The sequence below is a fragment of the Melanerpes formicivorus genome, unplaced genomic scaffold (assembly GCF_026170545.1).
Source record: "Melanerpes formicivorus ecotype bairdi unplaced genomic scaffold, bMelFor1.0.p_v2 SCAF_39, whole genome shotgun sequence".
Taxonomy (NCBI): Eukaryota; Metazoa; Chordata; class Aves; order Piciformes; family Picidae; genus Melanerpes; species Melanerpes formicivorus.
The window spans coordinates 1,706,569-1,726,715 of record NW_027142391.1 but is presented as its reverse complement, the minus strand read 5'-3'; the positions used below and the strand labels follow the sequence as shown (position 1 = coordinate 1,726,715).

The following is a 20,147-nucleotide window of genomic DNA, read 5'->3' as shown; positions in this document are numbered from 1 at the left end:
CTTCTAAGTATCCAATGAACAGGAGTGGAACAAATTTGCTCTCTTCAAATATATCCTTATAGTAATCTGGAGAGAATACTTCCATGATTGTGTAGTGATTTCTTCAAGACCTATTCAATTCCTTATTGTTCAGCTTACAGTGCCAGAAAAAAAGGCCTGTTAAAGTTAACATCTGCTAACTAATCACAAAACAGACCAGCACGATGCTTTACAGGGCTTGAACAGAGCTATGAATTTTGATTACTATCAACTCTGACTGGATTAAAGGAGCACTTCACTCTGGGACTTAGGAAAGCTACAAAAATCCATCTCAGTCCTTTAGAGGAAATGCCTCTAAAAATAAACTTCTTTTTCAGTGTGGGTTCAGAAGATCTGACCTAGCATTGCAAGTATGGTTAGTGTTAGAGACAGAAAGAAATCTTTGGGGCAAATTATACTCTGCTGAGGTTTTGGTTAAGCATTTAGTTTTTAGAGTGTTAAGATTCTGCAGTAGATTCTGAGGTGCACATATTCCTAAGCTGGGCTGCTGCACAGATCTGTTCTGAATTCCATTTTGTATGTTTTGCTGCTTGACACCAAAGGAACATTTTCTAAAGCTGCATTTAAGGGTTTTGTGATCTTCTCCTTTCAAGTGATTCATTCCCATAAGTGATGCAATACAATTTACTTGTGAGTATCTCTTGACCAGCTGCATTCAAAGTGGAAGGAGCCACTACATTCTGTGTAAACAGTCCCCTCGAGCAGAAGTCCATTGGATTGGAAAACTTTCTATAGGGCCACTGAAGTCACATCTTTGCATTATGATGGGACTCATTCCTGCTCTCTGCTTAACAAATTCTAACCTGCTGAGCAGTTCTTGACTATTTCCAAGGACATGATTTAAACTAACTGGGACTACTCCTACACACACACAGAGTGCATGCACACACTGTTTCTTCTGCTATCTTTCCAGCTTTAGCTCTGCACTTAATTTGAGTGAACAGCTCCCTCCCTTCAGGAAAGGTCTCAGCCAAGCAGCCATCCCCCTTGCTCCAGAGAACTGTGGCATTCCAGGAGCACTGAGTACTCTGAGGATGCTAAACACTATCGTCAGATCATATTAATCAGAAGAGGGACAACCAAAGCATTATGTCAAAGACTTGTTAATAACTGGAGAGCATAATGAAGGTAGGTAGCAGCAGGGGAGCCATTGATCCACAGTCCATCACAGATGTCACCAGAACAATTAACTATAGCACCCAGTCCATTCAATACGTCACTGCTGCGCTGCCCCTTGAAACAGGAATAGGTGGATTTTCCATTGCCACACCACCACAGCTAAATTATAAAGAAGGGATTATTTCAGCCAATATTCAATAGCCAAGTGGGTGGTCCTCAAGGCTTTTTATAAATACCCTTCCAAGATTTGTGTGAAAAGTTGAATAGGAGACCACACAACAACCATGGATTATGTGGCACTCCTCTAAGGGGGAAAAGGGGGGAGAATCAAACATTTCTTGCCCAAGGTTTGTTACTGTGGGATACTATTATGTGAGGTCCTTCAGTTCATATATTACATTGCATTAAATTACATGGCAAGAATGAATAACTGCTTTGTCACATAGAGAATCACACATTATTTTGCTCTTTAAAGATTGTGAGAAGTGAAAGAGTGAACCAAACTCCCTTCCAAAAAACCTCTGGCTATTTCAATCTGGACTGCACCTCACCCAAGATACACCTTTTAAATAGAAGTGTAAAGATTCCTAAGGCTGCAAAGCCAAATACCACAGAAGCTTAGGTAGGAGCCAATTAAAGTTTCCAGCAACACTGAACTCGCAACGTAACCGCGCTGCGCAGGCTGACATCACCAGCGACAGCTTTGCTACTGTACCCTTTCCTACTCAACACAGCACAACCTTGAGATGGGTCCACAGCCATGATTTTACCAACATTAACTGACACTGGAGTCAGGCAGCTCCTCTTTGTTGTCTTACACCAGGGGAGGAGAGGAAAATCTGCCAGACATTTCACCAGGTCTTTGCTGACAGGACAGGGAAGGTCACGATCAGGAATAGTGCAGTGTTCCAGTTTCAGATGTGAGAAGAAAGCAGAGCATTGTATATTGTAATACATATGTTTATTCCAAGATATGTGTAAAAAAAACATCTTGAAGCATAGAGCTGGCACTGAAAATTGGGCTGAATTGTTCCCATATTATTATTGGAAGAGTTTAGAGTTGAAACTGATAAGGGAGTAGTCAGACAATGGTCAAAGTACAGGCAAGAGTCCAGGTATGAGAAACCAAACAACTCACGAACATATGTCACTTGTTTTACACAATACTAAATCCTGTTCAGCTATCAGAGCACTGTGTTAGAGCATACATGGAACTGCAGAACATTCACAATCTCAAGTGATTATTCTTCTGTTAAGCTGGATGTCTGGTTTTTCATGTGATAACCAGAGAGCTACCAAATAAAGTGCTACTATCAGTCTACACCATGTGTGAACTCAGCTGAAACTCCAGATGGGTTTAGTGGCTCAAGTTCTAGCACTCTGTTTAGCAATTCCAGTTGTTAGAAGACAAAAGCAAACCCAAAGAAGTTCTCTGGAACCATGCTTCTGATACACCTTGCTTTGGTCTGTTCCCTCCAGCACTTTAATCCCATCTCATCTTCAGCAGTCATCTCGGTGGCAGCTCTAATGTACAACAGCTTCAAGCTCCACCAGCAGTTTCACAACCCTCTCTGCCTTGTGGAAAAGACCTTTAAACCAGCAGCCAACTAGTTATACTCCTGAATGCACAGAGTTGGAAGAAGGGCTAGAAAAGCTTGCTGTAACTGGAACTGTATCCAAGTTATGTACTGAAATCAGAGGGGTCTTCACCACTGTGTACAGATAGGCAGGAGGATTCAGCTGTGCACTGCTTCCTCTGGAGAAGGAAAAGGGATGGGGTGGGTATAAAATATGCAGCCTCTCTCAGAGGTTCCTTATCACTACCTGTAAAGGCATTGTGCTTGCTTTCAATCAATTCTGATGATTGCCTACTATTAATGTCACTCATTCTCTTAGGTAATTAAGCCACCTCTTTCTTAGATTTGCCTTTGTCTCTCTCTCTCTGGCACATTTCCTTGTCTAATCCTCTCTTCCAGATGGCATAAGGATGAGAGATAAGTGTTGCTAAAAGTTGCTTAGCAATGCAACACATGCAAGGTTTGGAAATGCTGACGTCCACATAAGCACTATCTATACATCACACATTGCTGCAGAGAAACAAAGGCGTGAACAGCCAGAGTGACACAGGGGCCTCCCGAAAAAGAGCTACCAGGGAGTACACAAACAAAGGGGAGCAGGAAATTGAGAGAACAACCTACCAGCTTCCAGTGATGGGCTGTGAGGAGCTGTGAATTCTGTTTGGTTTTAAAACTATAACAGGAACCTCTGCTGTGAATCAAACCAAATCCTTGGGTTTCAGTGAGGCCCTGGATTTTCTGTGATTCAGAAGGTAGCAGACACAAAGACACTGCAATCCTGCTAATGGAACTGAAACCAGCAATAAAGGAAGCTCATGAAGGCAAAGTTGTTCATCATCAGCTGGGTACCAAGCACAGCAATTCTCCCAAGACTCAGTACTAAGGAATTTATTCTGGTACCTGCACAATGCAGACCTAGGTCGTTCCTAAACTCTAAAGCAAATGGGTTTATTTGGAATTTATTTAAACCCCAATTAAATGTTACAGGTAATAAATGAGAGCACTTAGCCCACAGAGAGGAATAACTTAATTTGGATTGTTTTAGGCAAAATTCAGACAAACTACAGAATAAGTAGTTTGGTAGGGTTTGGGGCTTGTTTTGCCTTCCCCCCCGCCCCCATTATTGGTCTTTATCCTTACATGAAAACTGCTAATTACATCTTCCCACTCTCAACTCTCATCACATCTTATTATCAAGCATCAGAACTATGTATCAGCTAAAGATCACTAAAAAAACACTTCAAAAAGCAATTAAATAGACAGATTATGCATTCAGAAACATGTTCAGCACACTTCAAGGCCACTACTGGGACACAGCAACTTCTAAAAATGACTAAAAATGAGTGTTGCAGTAGTCAGTGACTCTACCCACAAGCAATTAAAATGACAGAGCTCAACATTTACTGGTGGGGAGACACATTGACAGTCTTTATATCAGCAATGCCTTCAATTTTGTACCATTTATATAATTTATAGTATTTTTGTATCATTATATTGCAATTATAATCAAGATTTGGAAAGATTTCCTGTACCTCCAAACTCCCTACTATCCACCAATCTGTGGCTCAATCCTGAGCAATTACAACTGTAGTGATTTAAATAATTTGCTTCAGGATTGATACTATGGCTCCTCCAAACAGGTAACTCAGATGGATTCTGGGGGGGTGGGTGGGGGAACAAAAGCCTGCAGGTGAAGAAGCCCATAAGGCTTGCCACCTGTTCCATGTGGTTAACAGGTGTATCAAACAGCAGGCCTTCCTCTGGGAAAGAAGACAAACTAAACACAGCCAACACACACAAAGAAGCAGCAACAGGGACAGAATGGAACACAGCATCTGCTTACTGGGATTCAGGCAGCAGCCAGGAATAAGAAATCACAGAAAGGAAACACTTTCATAAAGCAAATGAGCGTGTTACTTCATTAACCTCTGCAAACTTCATTTACATGAAACTGTTTTCTTCCCTTCTCATGCAAATGCATGCAAGCCAGACAGCCCACAGAGGGGGAGTTATTTACTTAATTCAGAATCAGCACCTTGCAGAGGATTTGTTTAGTTACCTGTTCCCTACCTGTTCAGTTGTAGTTTCTATCTTGCGTCTCCTGACAACATTTTTACCCAAGGTGAACCCAGTTTTAGGGGGCAGCAGCAGCCAAATGAGAGATGCCTGTTCTCATTGAACTCCTCTGTTGGTATAATTAAGGCTTGTTTACTGGACACTTAATGAATCTGAATCTCTGAAGGCTCACAGACTGCCTGCTATTAACTGACAGCATCCACTTCCTAAAATTTATCACTTGCAAGAGACTGATCTAAAAATTTAGCCCTGACATTATCACAGTTAAAACTGAAGAGGAAAAACAGCCAAATGAAGCATTGATGCCATTATTCCATCTGTTCCATACCACACTGAAGTAATGCTGGAAGAATACCACAGAACTTGAAATATTTGCCCACGGTGCAGAGTACTTCAAGACGTCCCAGGAACTACTTCAGTAAAGGAAACAAACACACACACACACTTTTCCCAACCCCCTGCAGTGCAGTTTACAAGCACTGCACACAGTATGGGGACACTGACTGATAAGCAATGAAGTTTGCTGCTCTCCAGGAACTCTGACCATACAAAATGAACTTCAGAATCTCTTGTGCAAGAGTTCAGGTGGACACAGCAGACAGAATTTCCAGATCCTCAAGATAACATCAACTGACAAAAAAAATGTGGTCAGTACTGGGAGCATTTGGGGTTTTGGTGGCCAAAGTATCTTGTTACTTCAGAGCACATATCCTGGGTAAACTTTTAGTACTGAATGCTTAAAAGCCCACAGAAACAGATCGATTACTCAACAAGTGCAAGCCTAAAGAATGACTGATTCAGTCTCAAAACAGATGCTAGAGAGACACCCAGTGGTGCTAAACTGTGTGCTCACAAATATATACAGATATATTCATTAAATACCTCCTGCTTTCAGCAGCTCAAATGAGAAGCTATTATAATAACCTCTTTTTTCTTCAGTACTGTTTAGGTTACAATGAAACACCAGCACCCCAGCACTTGCACCTACTTAGGTCATTACACTCTGTGCTGGGTTAGGAACTGGCTGGAGGCTGAGCCCAGAGAGTGGTAGTGAACGGTGCCACATCCAGCTGGAGGCCAGGCACCAGTGGTGTCCCCCAGGGATCAGTGCTGGGCCCTGTCCTCTTCAACATCTTCATCGATGATCTGGATGAAGGGGTAGAGTCAGTCATCAGCAAGTTTGCAGATGACACAAAGTTAGGGGCAGATGTTAGTCAGTTAGAGGGTAGAAAGGCTCTGCAGAGGGACCTCGACCGACTGGACAGATGGGCAGAGTCCAATGGGATGGCATTCAACAAGTCCAAGTGCCGAGTGCTGCACTTTGGCTACGGCAATCCCATGCAGAGCTACAGGCTGGGGTCGGAGTGGCTGGAGAGCTCCCAAACAGAGAGGGACCTGGGTGTGCTGATCGACAGCCACCTGAATATGAGCCAGCAGTGTGCCCAGGTGGCCAGGAGGGCCAATAGCATCCTGGCCTGCATTAGGAATAGGGTGGCCAGCAGGAGCAGGGAGGTCATAGTGCCCCTGTACTCTGCTTTGGTTAGGCCACACCTTGAGTCCTGTGTCCAGTTCTGGGCCCCTCAGTTTAAGAAGGACATCGAAACACTTGAAGGTGTCCAGAGAAGGGCAACAAGGCTGGGGAGAGGCCTTGAACACAGCCCTGTGAGGAGAGGCTGAGGGAGCTGGGGTTGTTTAGCCTGGAGAAGAGGAGGCTCAGGGGTGACCTCATTGCCCTCTATAACTACCTGAAAGGTGGTTGTAGCCAGGAAGGGGTTGGCCTCTTCTCCCAGGCAACCAGCACCAGAACAAGAGGACACAGTCTCAAGCTGCACCAGGGGAGGTTTAGACTCGAGGTGAGGAGGAAGTTCTTCACCGAGCGAGTCGTTCGGCATTGGAACAGGTTGCCCAGGGAGGTGGTTGAGTCATCGACCCTGGAGGCGTTCAAGGGGAGATTGGACGTGGCACTTGGTGCCATGGTCTAGGCATGGGGTCTGTGTTGATAGGTTGGACTCGATGATCCTCGAGGTCCTTTCCAACCTAAGTGATACTGTGAGACTGTGATACTGTGATGTCATCTGCTTCTTTAGCTAACAAGTATTTCTTACCTTGTCCTGCTGATAGTAATTCCCAAAATCCCTATGGAATAATAAAGATCTTCAAACTGCATCCAATAATTAAGTTTAGATTACCAGATTTAACCACTGTGTAAGAGCCATAATGTGCTTTTTCATGGTTAAGGAATGCATCAAAGTAGCACTGGCATTTGTTAGTCACCTTAAGAGCTTTTTTGATGGTGTGTACTCCTTCAAATCTTTGTCAAAGCCTGGAAAAAAATGAGTTGCTTAGAGCCAGAATCAAAGAATCAGGTTGGAAAAGATTTCAAGGTCATTGAGTCCACCTGTGAAGAAGTTGTACTAAGCAATTCCTGATGCATGTGTGGCCTCAGAACAGTTACACTCGTGGAAAAGTCATTTTTCTATGAAGTACCACAGTGTACTCCATCTGGTCACCCTTCATTTTCTCTCAGCCTTACAGTCTGCTGTCTAATGGGGTTGGGTAGGTGAAGTCACTGACTTACCTGTACAGGGATAAACTGAAAGAGGAGAAATTCTTCTCTGGTGCTTCTTACTGGGACAGGCTTTTAACCAAGGAACTTCTTTCTTTCTGCTCAGGATGCTAGGAGAGAAAGAAGCCACTGAAACGTTTCCCTGGCCAGTCGTGCATGAGGTGTCCCTCTAAAACACAAGGTCTAATCCAAACCCTTTGAAAGCTCTTTGACTGGATTGTGTGGGCACTTCACTCCAGCACAAGGCCACAGGGAGGTGCATCCCTCCGGGCTGCGGCCGCAGCAAGCCCTCAGGAGGTGTGTTTCTAGTCTCAACCCTTAGCAACTCCAATTAGCTTCTTGAGGGGACTGAAAGCTAACCCAGGCTCACCCGAGAGGCCAACGGAAGAACATGAGACCCTGGGCTCTGCAGCAAGCCACCTGCACGCCTGCCAACTGAAACGGTGAGAACAAGACGGAAAGGCTGGGCTGAGTGGGGAGCAACCAAAGTTAAAAGCTCCGATTTCACAGCTCACTGCGAGCCTCGGGCCAGGCAGAACCCGCCAGAGGCTAAAGCATCAGCTGCCTTGACAGGGAACACGACCTCGAGCACAGAGGACAAAGCAGAACCAGAAAAGGAAAAGCTTTTGCATTTACGTTAGCCCGGACACAGGAGGCAAGCCTCGCAGCCTGGGGGCCTTCCTGAGAGACCTTCGGGCAGGCTCGCCCTCCCCTCTGCAGGCAAGGGGGCAGGCTGAGGTGGCACAGCGCTGGCCGCGGAGGAGGCTTGCAGCCTCACATGCGCCGAACAGAGTGAGGTGAAGCAAGGAGGAGACGATGGGCGCAGAAACAGAGATAGCCACAGAGATAGCCACAGAGATAGCCTTAGCCTCAGCCCCCGCCGCAGGCTGCTGCCTACGCAGAATCTCTTCGCGCCCACAGGCGGGAAGCTCTCGAGCGGCAGCACGAGCCGCACCTGAGCCGCGCCGCCCTCGAGACCCACGCACGCTCCGCGTGACGCCCCCACAGCCCCACCTACAAGGCGCAACGCCCCGCCCTCCTCGTCCAGCCCCGCCCTCCTCGTCCAGCCCCGCCCTCCTCGTCCAGCCCCGCCCTCCTCGTCCAGCCCCGCCCTCCTCGTCCAGCCCCGCCCTCCTCGTCCAGCCCCGCCCTCCTCGTCCAGCCCCGCCCTCCTCGTCCAGCCCCGCCCACTCCCCCCACCCACCGGTGCCAATGGCGGGGCAGCGCGGGTGGTGTGACCCTCTCGCCCCGGAAGCGGAAGCCGATGTCTCCCCGCCCGTGACGCCATATTCGGTTTTGTGGAGGTGGGGGGGAGGGGGAGCGGAAGGAAGAACCCGGCTTGGGTGGCTGTGAGTAGCTGCTGCCCCGCGTCGGCGCTCCGGGATTCGGCCGGAGCCGGGGGTGGGAGGGGAGCGGAGCAGAGCTTGTCCCTCCGGGCCGGCGGGCGGAGGCGGTGACAGGCCCCGAGTGGGAGGGTACCTAGAGCGAGCCGCCCCTCCGGGAGCGCGGGGGTTTCTCTCGGCTTGCTGACCACTGCTGCGGCCTAGGCGTTCCCGCGGGCATCACGGCTGCGGGCACCGCGGGGCTGCTGCTGCTGGGCGCGCTGGGCCGGCTCCCGGGGCCTGCCGCAGGGCTCGTTTTCCATTTCGCCCAGGCTTGCGCTGTCCTGGTGCCGTTCCTGCGCCCTCCACAGCGGGCCCTGCCCCGAGGGCCTCTCGGCCTGGTGTCTGTGCAGTAACAGTGCCAGCTGTGTGCCCTCTGATCTAGTTCTGCTTCTGTCCCACGGCGTGTCGGCTTAGGCAGTGCTCGGGGAAGGTGGAGTGCCCGTTTCCGGGTAACTGGGGAGCGCAGGTGCCGGGCAGCGGCTGCTGGGCAGACAGCCCTGAGTTTCTGACAGAGCGGGCTGCTGCTGGAGCGGACAGAATTAAGCAATGCCTTTTTTAGCATCAACCCTCAGTTTGTGCAACCATTGGGTTATTTTCCTGTGGTTGACCAATCACCCAGTTATTAATCAATCACTTCAGTGTGTGGCCCTTCAGAGACGTTTGCTCTATGAGGTACAGAAACCTGTATGAGCAGCACTGCCTCGTTGTTGGGCAGCTGCTTCTTTGGTATCTTAAGGAAAATCTGTGTTGTGATCAGGGAGTTGTCTGAAAAGCCTGTGCCTCTCTGTAGGTGATGAGGTGAGGTGTGGAGTTGAATGACTTCACTGCCCCAGGTCCTGTCATTTGCAAGAACTCATTGATGCATCGGTGCTTTAATGATGTTTCCATTGGTAAGACATGATTGTTGAAGGCAGGACTGTCACCTACTTGCTCTTTCTTAGCAGAGAAAAGCATTTTAATGTGGTTTAGTGTTAGTGGCAGTCAGTGTTCTGCTAGCAGCAAACCATCCAGCAGTGTGTTACACTAACCTTTGACTCTCTTTTGGATTGTTTGCTTGACAGAGGTGGCTGGAGGGTTCTCATATCTCCTTATGCTGAACAATAAAGTCTTACTCTGGGTTATTAAAGAGGGATTGCTACTGTGTAGACTTAATTATTCCCTGAAACCAGTGAGACCTGACTTGTGTCTTTAACTGCCTTCAGAACAATGTCAAAGTCTGCTGCCATTGGTAGCTGTCTACTGATGGATGTTCTTTCAGTTTTAATGTGATAAGAAATAGTAACTGGAATTCTAAGCAGTGTCATGTCATACACTTGAGTCCATGCTCCCCAAAGTGAGCAGTGAGAGGTTTCCTTTCAGTGGAACAGTGCTCGCTGTTGTGTTTCTTGGTCTGCTAAAGAAGAGCTCTGTACATGATAAACATTAATCACATCTGCTGTGGTTCTTTACACCAGCCCCAATGCCTGCTCCATCAGTAACCTCATAGATCTCTTGATCCCCATGGATTTACATGTACAGGGCTGTGATGTTAGATTTACTTGCAGCCCACATTTGCTGTGGCTGTTATCTGTAACAGTAACTTTGAGAATGGGAGAGGTTTTGTGCTCTGTAGAGAGCTGCTGTCTGATCAGTGGGTTCAGTATCTTTTTCTTACAGCTTTAAACTTCAGGACATTCCCCCCCCAAAAAAAACAAATCCCAAATAAAGCACAAAATTGTGCTCAGCTAATAATGCTGAGTTACTCCTTCCTTCTGCAGTGCAGGGGATGGGGAGAATAATGATTGCTTCCTTTTGTCTGAAGTCAGAAAGTCTGTGTTATATTGTAGGAGTTCCTATTTGATTGCTTTAATTATTGACATTTTTAAGCTGTAGCTTGAATTCAAGTGAGCTGCAGCTCTTGAAGCCTCCTAATGAAGTGTAGCAGGACTCCTTGGTTTTCACTCACTAAGTATTCCATAGGATGTCATTTTCAGATGTTTACAGCCAAACCAGACAGCTTCAAGGTTTTGTGTCTCCCCAGGCTGTCCTTGGTCTCAAACTCTTTCATTGCAGCATCTAAGTTAACTTAACCATTTTTCAGCTTTAGTGGTGTTTTGTATATCTGTTACCATCTGAGGTATTAACAGGGGGCTGAAAGTCCTCCCACTGTCTGAGGGATGAAGTCCCACCCACAAAGGAGGACTCCAGGAAGTAATGGCAGGAATTGCTCTTGGTGATGTGGCAGAAATGTTTCTGTTTAGGATCTCTTTTATTCTGTTTGTTTTCTGTCCTGGAAGTGAACTGTGAAACTTACTTGAGATGAGGTGAAGAGAAAAATAAAGATCTTAAGCTGGCTTTAGGAACATGTACTGAAAAACAATTCCCTGGGTGACTTTTTTTTCACCCTGACCCTTTTGCTGGGCAGATTTGCATAGAACTTCCCTCTGACTGCTGAGTTCTTCCTGTGGGTAAACTGTGAATGATTCTAGCAGTGGGCAGAGTTGGGCTAGGTATTTATGGCAGAGGGTTTTTGGCTTGTGACCCCTTGTGTACAGTCCTGAACTGAAACTTCTTCAGTGTTGTCAGTAGGTAAAAGAATCCTAAGCAGCTTCCAGAAGAATGTTCATTTTGGTTTTGTCCTTTGTCTTTGGGAATTGAGGTGACAGGAGGGTGGTGCTGCACATCATAGCTCAAATGCTTAGGTGGTGTAACTCGGTTCCTGCCTTGCCAAGGTGAAGATGTCTAACAAAGCTCATTCCTGCATCTGGTTGGGCTTTGATCCCCCCAGTGGATTGGATCCTGCCTTGCCTCTGTAAAACACTCTGCTCTTTGCTTTCTGGATGCTTCCTTTTGGGAGTTCATTTCTTTTGGAATGAAGGTCCCCTCTTTAAAGAATGCTTCGTGAAATAATTGGTTTTGAGCAGGGTAGCCCAAAAGAGTTCCCTGTGTGAATGCTGCTTCAGGTAAAGGTAGCATGCTCTAAAGCTTCACTGAGCTTAGCATTTGGTTTAAACCTTCCCTTTATGTCATGTTTTGTTTCCACAGCAACCATGTCAGAAGGGGACAGTGTTGGTGAGTCTGTGCATGGAAAGCCTTCTGTGGTCTATAGATTTTTCTCCAGACTTGGACAGGTTAGTTTTCTCTTGGGTTTTTCTGACTCCCTTAGAAACAGATCTCAGTGCAGCTTCTTCAACTCAGCACTTTGGGGATCAGTTGTGGAAGTACTAAAATGTGTAAAAAGCTTCAGAGGGAAGCTTTTGCCCACATGGAGAGATACTATCATGCATAGCTTAGCAGAGCATTTAATGCCTGCCTGTGTGGCACTGCACAGGGAAGATGTGTGGTTGTATTGTCAAGACTGAAGAGTGAGTTCAGCTTTCCTCTCAGATTCCTCTTCAGAAGCACAAAATCTGATAAGAGAGTGAAAAGTTGAATTGCTGCATGAGGAAATGGTTATTTTCTTTGGCCTTTGTGAAAGCAGAGAGCTTTGCAAAGGCTGGCGAGCACGCTGGTGTGTCGTGCAAGCACGCGAGTGTGTCGTGCAGGCACGCGAGTGTGTCATGCAGGCACATTAATGTGTCATGCAGGCACGCTGGTGTGTCGTGCAGGCACGCTGGTGTGTCATGCAGGCACATTAATGTGTCGTGCAGGCACGCTGGTGTGTCGTGCAGGCACATTAATGTGTCGTGCAGGCACGCTGGTGTGTCATGCAGGCACATTAATGTGTCGTGCAGGCACGCTGGTGTGTCATGCAGGCACATTAATGTGTCATGCAAGCACGCTGGTGTGTCGTGCAGGCACGCTGGTGTGTCATGCAGGCACACTAATGTGTCATGCAGGCACGCTGGTGTGTCATGCAGGCACGTTGGTGTGTCATGCAAGCACACTAATGTGTCATGCAGGCACGCTGGTGTGTCATGCAAGCACATTAATGTGTCATGCAAGCACGCTGGTGTGTCGTGCAGGCACGCTGGTGTGTCATGCAGGCACACTAATGTGTCATGCAGGCACGCTGGTGTGTCATGCAGGCACGTTGGTGTGTCATGCAAGCACACTAATGTGTCATGCAGGCACGCTGGTGTGTCATGCAGGCACATTAATGTGTCATGCAAGCACGCTGGTGTGTCGTGCAGGCACGCTGGTGTGTCATGCAGGCACGCTGGTGTGTCATGCAAGCACGCTGGTGTGTCATGCAAGCACACTAATGTGTCATGCAGGCACGCTGGTGTGTCATGCAAGCACGCTGGTGTGTCATGCAAGCACGCTGGTGTGTCATGCAAGCACACTAATGTGTCATGCAGGCACGCTGGTGTGTCATGCAAGCACGCTGGTGTGTCATGCAAGCACGCTGGTGTGTCATGCAAGCACACTAATGTGTCATGCAGGCACGCTGGTGTGTCATGCAGGCACGCTGGTGTGTCATGCAGGCACGCTGGTGTGTCATGCAAGCACACTAATGTGTCATGCAGGCACGCTGGTGTGTCATGCAAGCACACTAATGTGTCATGCAAGCACGCTGGTGTGTCATGCAAGCACACTAATGTGTCATGCAAGCACGCTGGTGTGTCATGCAAGCACATTAATGTGTCATGCAGGCACGCTGGTGTGTCATGCAAGCACATTAATGTGTCATGCAGGCACGCTGGTGTGTCATGCAAGCACATTAATGTGTCATGCAAGCACGCTAGTGTGTCATGCAAGCACGTTAGCATGTCATGCAAGCACGCTAGTGTGTCATGCAAGCACGTTAGCATGTCATGCAAGCGCGTTAATGTGTCATGCAGTGTATTTGTAGTACAGAATTGAGGTGCACCGTGCTGCTGTCCCACAACACCCACCAGAGGTGCTTGCTGTCTCTCCTGCCGCTGTGTGATGAGCTGCCATCCCTGTGCATCCTGTGTTTCACAGAGGTACTCTTTGTGCTTCCTCCCAGATCTACCAGTCCTGGTTAGACAAATCTACCCCGTACACGGCGGTGCGATGGATTGTAACCCTGGGCCTGAGTTTTATCTACATGATTAGAGTTTATTTACTGCAGGTAAGAGGACTGGCTGTACTGCTGCTGTGGGGTGTCCTTGCTGTTAGGAGTGTTGGGGTTTTATGCTCTTCACTGCTTTTGTATCTACACCCTGGATGCAGAGGCTGGGTGCCCGAGAAGAGCTTTCATGTTAAATCCATCAGTGCTGTAAGCCTGCTTTTGAAATCCAAACAGGAGAGCAGGGAGAACACTGCAATGCTTCCACTGCTCTCCTGTTCCAAGGCTTGTTATGATTAAAACAGTAGGCCCACAGCAGTCTGCCTTACAAAACAACATGAAGCTTTAAAAAAGGCAGCTAATGGATTTTAATTTCTTCTGACCTTGCTGAATTGGATTGCAGGAAGTTTACTCAGTACCTAGGTAGCTTCAAAGGCAAACTGTTAACTGTGTTAGCTGTCAGCATGCAAAGAAGTAGCTGGATAAAGGGGATTTCATAGAGGCAAAGTGCTTTTGTACAGGGAAAATTTAACTTGGTTTGTTCCAGCAAGTCCTGCAAATGTAACACAAAGATGTGAACACAGTCTCACAGTGTCACTAAGGTTGAAAGAGTCCAACCTGTCACCACAGACCTCATGACTTAGACCATGGCACCAAGTGCCACATCCAATCCCCTCTTCAACACCTCCAGGGATGGGGACTCCACCACCTCCCTGGGCAGCACATCCCAATGATTAACAACTTGCTTGGTGAAGAACTTTCTCCTCACCTCGAGCCTAAATTTCCCTGGCGCAGCTTGAGACTGTGTCCTCTTGTTCTGGTGCTGGGTGCCTGGGAGAAGAGACCAACCCCTTCCTGGCTACAGCCACCTTTCAGGGAGTTGTAGAGGGCAATGAGGTCACCCCTGAGCCTCCTCTTCTGCTGGCTAAACAACCCCAGCTCCCTCAGCCTCTCCTCACAGGGCTGTGCTCAAGGCCTCTCCCCAGCCTCCTTGCCCTCCTCTGGACACCTTCAAGTCTCTCAATGTCCTTCTTAAACTGAGGGGCCCAGAACTGGACACAGTACTCAAGGTGTGGCCTAACCAGTGCAGAGTACAGGGGCACATTGACTTCCCTGCTCCTGCTGGCCACACTCTTCCTGATGCAGGCCAGGATGCCCTTGGCCCTCCTGGCCACCTGGGCACACTGCTGGCTCATGTTCAGGCGGCTGTCAGTCAGGAAGCAAAAACCCAGGTGGTTTAATGATGTTGAAAACTCAGTATCTGAAAATGGCTTTCAGGAAGACTTTATTTTTGACTCTTTCTTTCCCCCTCCCTTCTTCAGGGTTGGTACATTGTGACATATGCCTTGGGAATCTACCATCTAAATCTCTTCATAGCTTTCCTGTCGCCAAAGGTAGACCCCTCTCTAATGGAAGATTCAGGTATGAGGAGTACTTCCTTTTGTGATCATCTGGAACCTAGTCAAACTTCCAGCTCTTTGTAGTTTGATCCTGTAGGGTGAAGATGTGCAGTTTTAGAGTGGCATTGAGTTTTCAGGCTTGCAGAAGAATCTTGACAACTTGATGCCAGGAATTACTGCAAAACTTGCCTAGTTGTCTAGCACCTGAGCTTATTCCATGTTCTGTTAATTTTAACAGAAGGCTTATGTGGCTTGAGATACTCTGGGGGAGTTTAAATGACCCAGCACTCATTTCTGTTAGCTCTTTTCTTTTGGGAAACCACAGTCTCACTGAGGTTGGAAGAGACCTCAAAGATCACCGAGTCCAACCTGTCACCACAGACCCCATGACCAGACCATGGCACCAAGTGCCACATCCAATCCCCTCTTGAACACCTCCAGGGATGGGGACTCCACCACCCCCCTGGGCAGCACATTCCTATGATGAATGACTCGCTCAGTGAAGAACTTCCTCCTCACCTCAAGTCTAAACCTCCCCTGGCACAGCTTGAGACTGTGTCCTCTTGTTCTGGTGCTGGGTGCCTGGGAGAAGAGACCAACCCCTTCCTGGCTACAACCTCCTTTCAGAGAGTTGTAGAGAGCAATGAGGTCACCCCTGAGCCTCCTCTTCTCCAGGCTCAAACCAGTGTTAAGTTAGAGTAAACCAGCCACTGGCACTGGAGCCTCTGTGTAGGAGTGAAAGGGGTGGCTTGGCTTTTGTGTTGAGGATTTTTGTTTAGGGTTTTGTTTTGAAGATTAGAAGTACAAAAATCTGGACTCCAGGGGGCCTGGAAGATCAGTGGTTTGGTTTGGTTTGATTGTCCTGTGGGTTTTCTTCCCAGATGATGGCCCTTCCTTACCTACAAGGCAAAATGAAGAGTTTCGGCCTTTCATTAGAAGGCTCCCAGAGTTTAAATTCTGGTGAGTGGATCCATCTGCCCCTGCTGTCAGTTTGAAAAGCTGCATCCAATTGGTGGTAGCTGGGCTTGAAGGATTAATTGTTCATCTTGTCTTTAAGGCACTCTGCCACTAAAGGAATCCTGGTTGCTATGGCATGTACATTCTTCGAGGCTTTCAACGTTCCTGTGTTTTGGCCCATCCTGGTGATGTACTTCATTATGCTGTTTTGTATCACTATGAAGAGGCAAATCAAGGTAACTTCCAAGAATAGCTGATGGCATTTGTGATTCACAGCATGGTTTAGGCTGAAAGAGACCTTAATGATCATCCAGTTCCAGCCCTGCTGCCAAGGGCAGGGACACCTCCCACTAGTGCAGGTTGCTCAAGGCCTCATCAAGGCCTTGAACATCTCCAGGGAGAGGGCATCCACAACCTCCCAGGGCAACCTGTTCCAGTGTCTCACCACCCTCACTAGAAAGAATTTCTTCCTAATCTCCAGTCCCCTTCAGATACTGGCAGGTTGCTCTAAAGTCTCCCTGCGGCCTTCTCTGGGCTGAACAGCCCTGACTGTCTCAGGCTGTTGCTGTAGGGGAGGTTCTCCAGTCCCTGATAGCTTTATGGCCTCCTCTGGAGGCACTCCAGCAGTTCTATGTCCCTCTAATGCTGGGGGCACCAGAATTGGATGCAGTGCTCCATGTGGTGTCTTAGCAGAGCATAGCAGAGGGGCAGAATCCTTGCCCTGCCCTGCTGCTCTCACTGCTTTTGATACAGCCCAACACACAGCTGCCTTCTGGGCTGCCAGCAACCATTGCTGGCTCATGGGGAGTTTGTACAACCCAAGTCCTTCTCCTCCATACTGCTCTTGAGCCACTCCTCACCCAACCTGGATTTGTGCTTAGGATTGCCCCGACCCAGGTGCAGGAGCTTGCACTTGGCCTTCACAAGATTTGGCTGAAGAACTCCCTAGAGGACTTTGCAATTTACAATGTGTATTTTAAAACGTTTTCCCAAATATTGGGCAAAGTTTCTTACCTCAAAAATGGATCTTTTCTTTTTCCAGCACATGATCAAGTACAGATATATACCCTTCACACATGGCAAGAGGAAATACAAAGGGAAAGAAGACGTGGGGAAGACCTTTGCTAGCTAGAAGATGCAATCAACCTGTTGACCAATTCTAACTAAAGGAACGATTTTGAGCCATTGTAACAATGCCTTTTTTCTTCATAAAAAAATAATTAATGGAGTGGTGACAAGGCAGTTGAATTTTCATTTTAAGAGGATCTTGCTATTTTTACCTGCAATATCAGTTTCTTGAAGGAACTGGCATTCTAACCACATTGCATTGAGCCCATTATCTTTTGTAAGGAGTTGGAGAAACTTTGGATAGTCCCATGGAGTTGGGATGATGTTTCCCTTTCAGTAACCATTGCACTGGAGAGATGAGTGGCTGGGAGTTTGGATATGTTTGCATTTTCTCCTGCTCAGTATCACCCTGAAGTGCTGTGCACATGTGTGGAGGAAAGATGTCAGGTGGCACACGTGATGCTGTTTTCTGCTTCATGGCCGTGTGCTGGTTCCATAGAAACATTCAGTAGACCCAAATAGATGCAGAACTTAAGTCAGTTTCCTAAATGCATGGTATTGCTGAGTTATAACCAAACAAACATAGGTAGGAATAAGAATTCTACTAAATTATGGGGTTTGCAGTAGGGGAACAATACTCAGAGCTTCTGAAGTTACTCATTTGTGTTGGGTTTCAATGCCAGTTTCACCATTACAGCTCCTAGCAGATGCTAAATTGGGCTCTTTCATGATGACTCAAAACTTGGTTCAGACTCTTATCACAATTCCTTGGAGGACCTGGAATTACAAAAATATATATTTTAATTGTTATTAGCTGGAGTTTCTTTGATACTTAAGTGTTTCTTGGTTAATTTAAGCTGACTCGATGCAGCCCTTTCAGGACATACCCAAACTGGCCATAGCAGACAAGTGGTGTGGGATTTAACATAGCTCTTTCATTTTCTATGGGGAAGAAAATCAACAACAACAACAACAAAAAAAAAAAGACCAAACAGCAAAAGCAAAGACAAATGACCTGCATGTAAACTTTTTCATGTGATAAAACTGCAGTTTTATTAAGTGACTTTTTAATTCCAGAATTTATTAAAAGACAGTGTCCCCCTTTACTTGTTCTCTCTCTTTATACACACACCTCTCTCTTAACAGTATTGATGGCTCCTTTGCAGGAATGGTTACCCTCAATTTGCCTTCATGCAATGCCTTTTTTCAACTCTTCAGGGAGCATTTGCTTGCAGGAAGTAGGAAAAGAAGTAGCTCTTGAAGATTCTGGATGGAGAGCAGTGACAGCTTCAGCAGACACCTAACTGGAAAATGTGTGTAAGAACCCATCCCTCTGGTTCTGTCAAATGGAGTCATGATGGAGCTCTGCAATTCAGTAATCCTGGGAGAAAGAGAGGTAGTTTTAGCTCACACTGACCTGTTGGGTTTTGCCTGTTTGCATGTGTTTGTTTTCTTAGCAGTGTGGAAACTGGTCCTGGCCAGATTGACAGTGCTGGGAACATGGTGTCCAGGAAGGGCTTTATGAAAATACCACTCCTGGATGCTTGCAGTTTGTTGGCTCAAAGTCTGAGAGCCCTGACCTGGAGAAACTCTTGAGGGTTGCTGGAGTTTCTGAACAACATGGGCAAATTGAGGGGAAAAAGCAAAAAGATGTTTGTTATGTCTATTAAAATTGCAAGTGGGATGACTCCTGTTAAACAAGAGAGAGCTAATGCCATCCACTGCAAATGAGAGACTTTTACCTCCACTTCATTTTGAACTTCAGTGGCAGTCTGAGGTTAATGCCTGCTGCTCGTTTGTAGGCATAGATGCTTTGCATTCAGTGGTATTAACAGTTCTCAGATATGGATTGTAGATGGTGTTGGGACCACATGTAGTGCCCTAGCTGATTCTCAGCATGCAATGGCCAAACAAGTTTGATGGCATTTTGTTCAAGTTTGCTCTATTTTTATCACTTTAAAGTGCTAAAAATAAATTACCCTTATGGAATGCATGAAAGACTTGGCTTGACAACTAAACAGCTACTTCCCAGCCATACACTGCTTCCTCTTGATTTTATGTGCTCCTAAATGCTTTTCTTACTGTTTCCTTAGTGAGGAGGTCACAGTGCTTTCCTAAGGTCATGTTTTGCTTCATGACACGGACTGTTTTTCCTCCACTGTTGCCTTGACTGTTCTCAGTAGGTGAGGGATGCCTGAAAGTGTTCTGGTGTGTAAAAGGGATGTTGTTGCAGCTCTGAAAGTCACTTCTGTACAGTAATGGGGAAGTGTTCACAGTTACCAGCAACTATTTTTTATTCCATTTGTAGACAGATGAGAAGTTAAACTGATTCTATTGGGGTTTATATGGTAACACTTGGAGATTGAACTGTTAACCAGCTACCAGGATCTCTGCAGCACAAATAACCATCTCAAGAGAAGTGCTCTTACAGCAGCACACCTCCCACTGCCACTTTGAGTCCATGTTCAGTGCCATTTGTGAAAGACTTACAGAAACTGTAACTTGGGATCCACAGAGTGGATCCTCTGGCTTCTTCTCCCCCTCTGTATTTGAAGAATACAAATAAATTCATCTTGTACATTTTCTGTCCTGCAAGAATGAGAAGATGCATTAACATCTAACAACCTTTTTCCCTCCTGCTCTGAGTACTTGTGTAACTGAACTTGTAATAACCTAGGGGTGAGGAGATGCTGTTGAACCCCTCCTGCTTTAAAAGAGTGGCTTAGCTGAGATGGCCCTTCTTGCCATGAAGAGCAGAGGGGGTCTTATGCCTGAAGTAAACTCCTTCCCCAGACTGCAAGAAACACCACACAGAACTCTGTGTTGTAAAGCTAATGTTTTATCACTGAGCTTGGTTTCTAGTGGTGTACATCCTTGGGCTTTTTTGAACCACCACTTCTGCACTGCTCTAGTCTAAGTGTCTAGAATACTTGATGAGAAGTCTTGGTATCCAACAGCAGAGGAGCTCTGAGTTTGGAAGCTGAATGTGAACTGCTTGGTGTGCCA

At 46.8% G+C, this 20,147-nt stretch overlaps 1 protein-coding gene and 1 long non-coding RNA gene across 4 annotated transcripts in view; one reads left to right on the top strand and one right to left on the bottom strand.

Moving 5' to 3' along the window:
• LOC137451071 (uncharacterized) overlaps nt 1-9,205 on the bottom strand; it is a 105,260-nt gene extending 96,055 nt beyond the window's left edge. For both annotated transcript variants that reach the window (XR_010989721.1, XR_010989722.1), the window contains exons 1-2: nt 8,857-9,205; nt 7,390-7,487 (exon numbers count right to left, since the gene is read on the bottom strand). This is a non-coding gene — a long non-coding RNA (uncharacterized lncRNA). The remainder of the gene's footprint in view (nt 1-7,389; nt 7,488-8,856) is intronic.
• RER1 (retention in endoplasmic reticulum sorting receptor 1) lies at nt 8,621-19,130 on the top strand. Of its 2 annotated transcripts, none has more exons than XM_068158203.1 (7): nt 8,621-8,726; nt 11,787-11,872; nt 13,675-13,779; nt 15,039-15,138; nt 15,998-16,076; nt 16,174-16,309; nt 17,116-19,130. In XM_068158203.1, exons 2-7 carry the CDS (start codon nt 11,792-11,794, stop codon nt 17,203-17,205), a joined length of 591 nt encoding a protein of 196 aa, XP_068014304.1. In that variant the 5' UTR covers nt 8,621-8,726; nt 11,787-11,791; the 3' UTR covers nt 17,206-19,130. The 2 variants fall into 2 exon arrangements, with proteins under 2 accessions (XP_068014304.1, XP_068014303.1); XM_068158202.1 differs by lacking the exon at nt 8,621-8,726 and adding an exon at nt 9,580-9,652.
• Nucleotides 19,131-20,147: the final 1,017 nt, after the last annotated feature.

Bases quoted from the DNA above. Each gene is read 5' to 3' on its own strand.
- RER1 (XM_068158202.1), top strand. From the start codon at position 9,622: ATGCATCGGTGCTTTAATGATGTTTCCATTG. The intron at 9,653-11,786 runs GTAAGACATGAT...TTGTTTCCACAG, and splicing joins CTTTAATGATGTTTCCATTG to CAACCATGTCAGAAGGGGAC. The intron at 15,139-15,997 runs GTATGAGGAGTA...TTTTCTTCCCAG, and splicing joins CTCTCTAATGGAAGATTCAG to ATGATGGCCCTTCCTTACCT.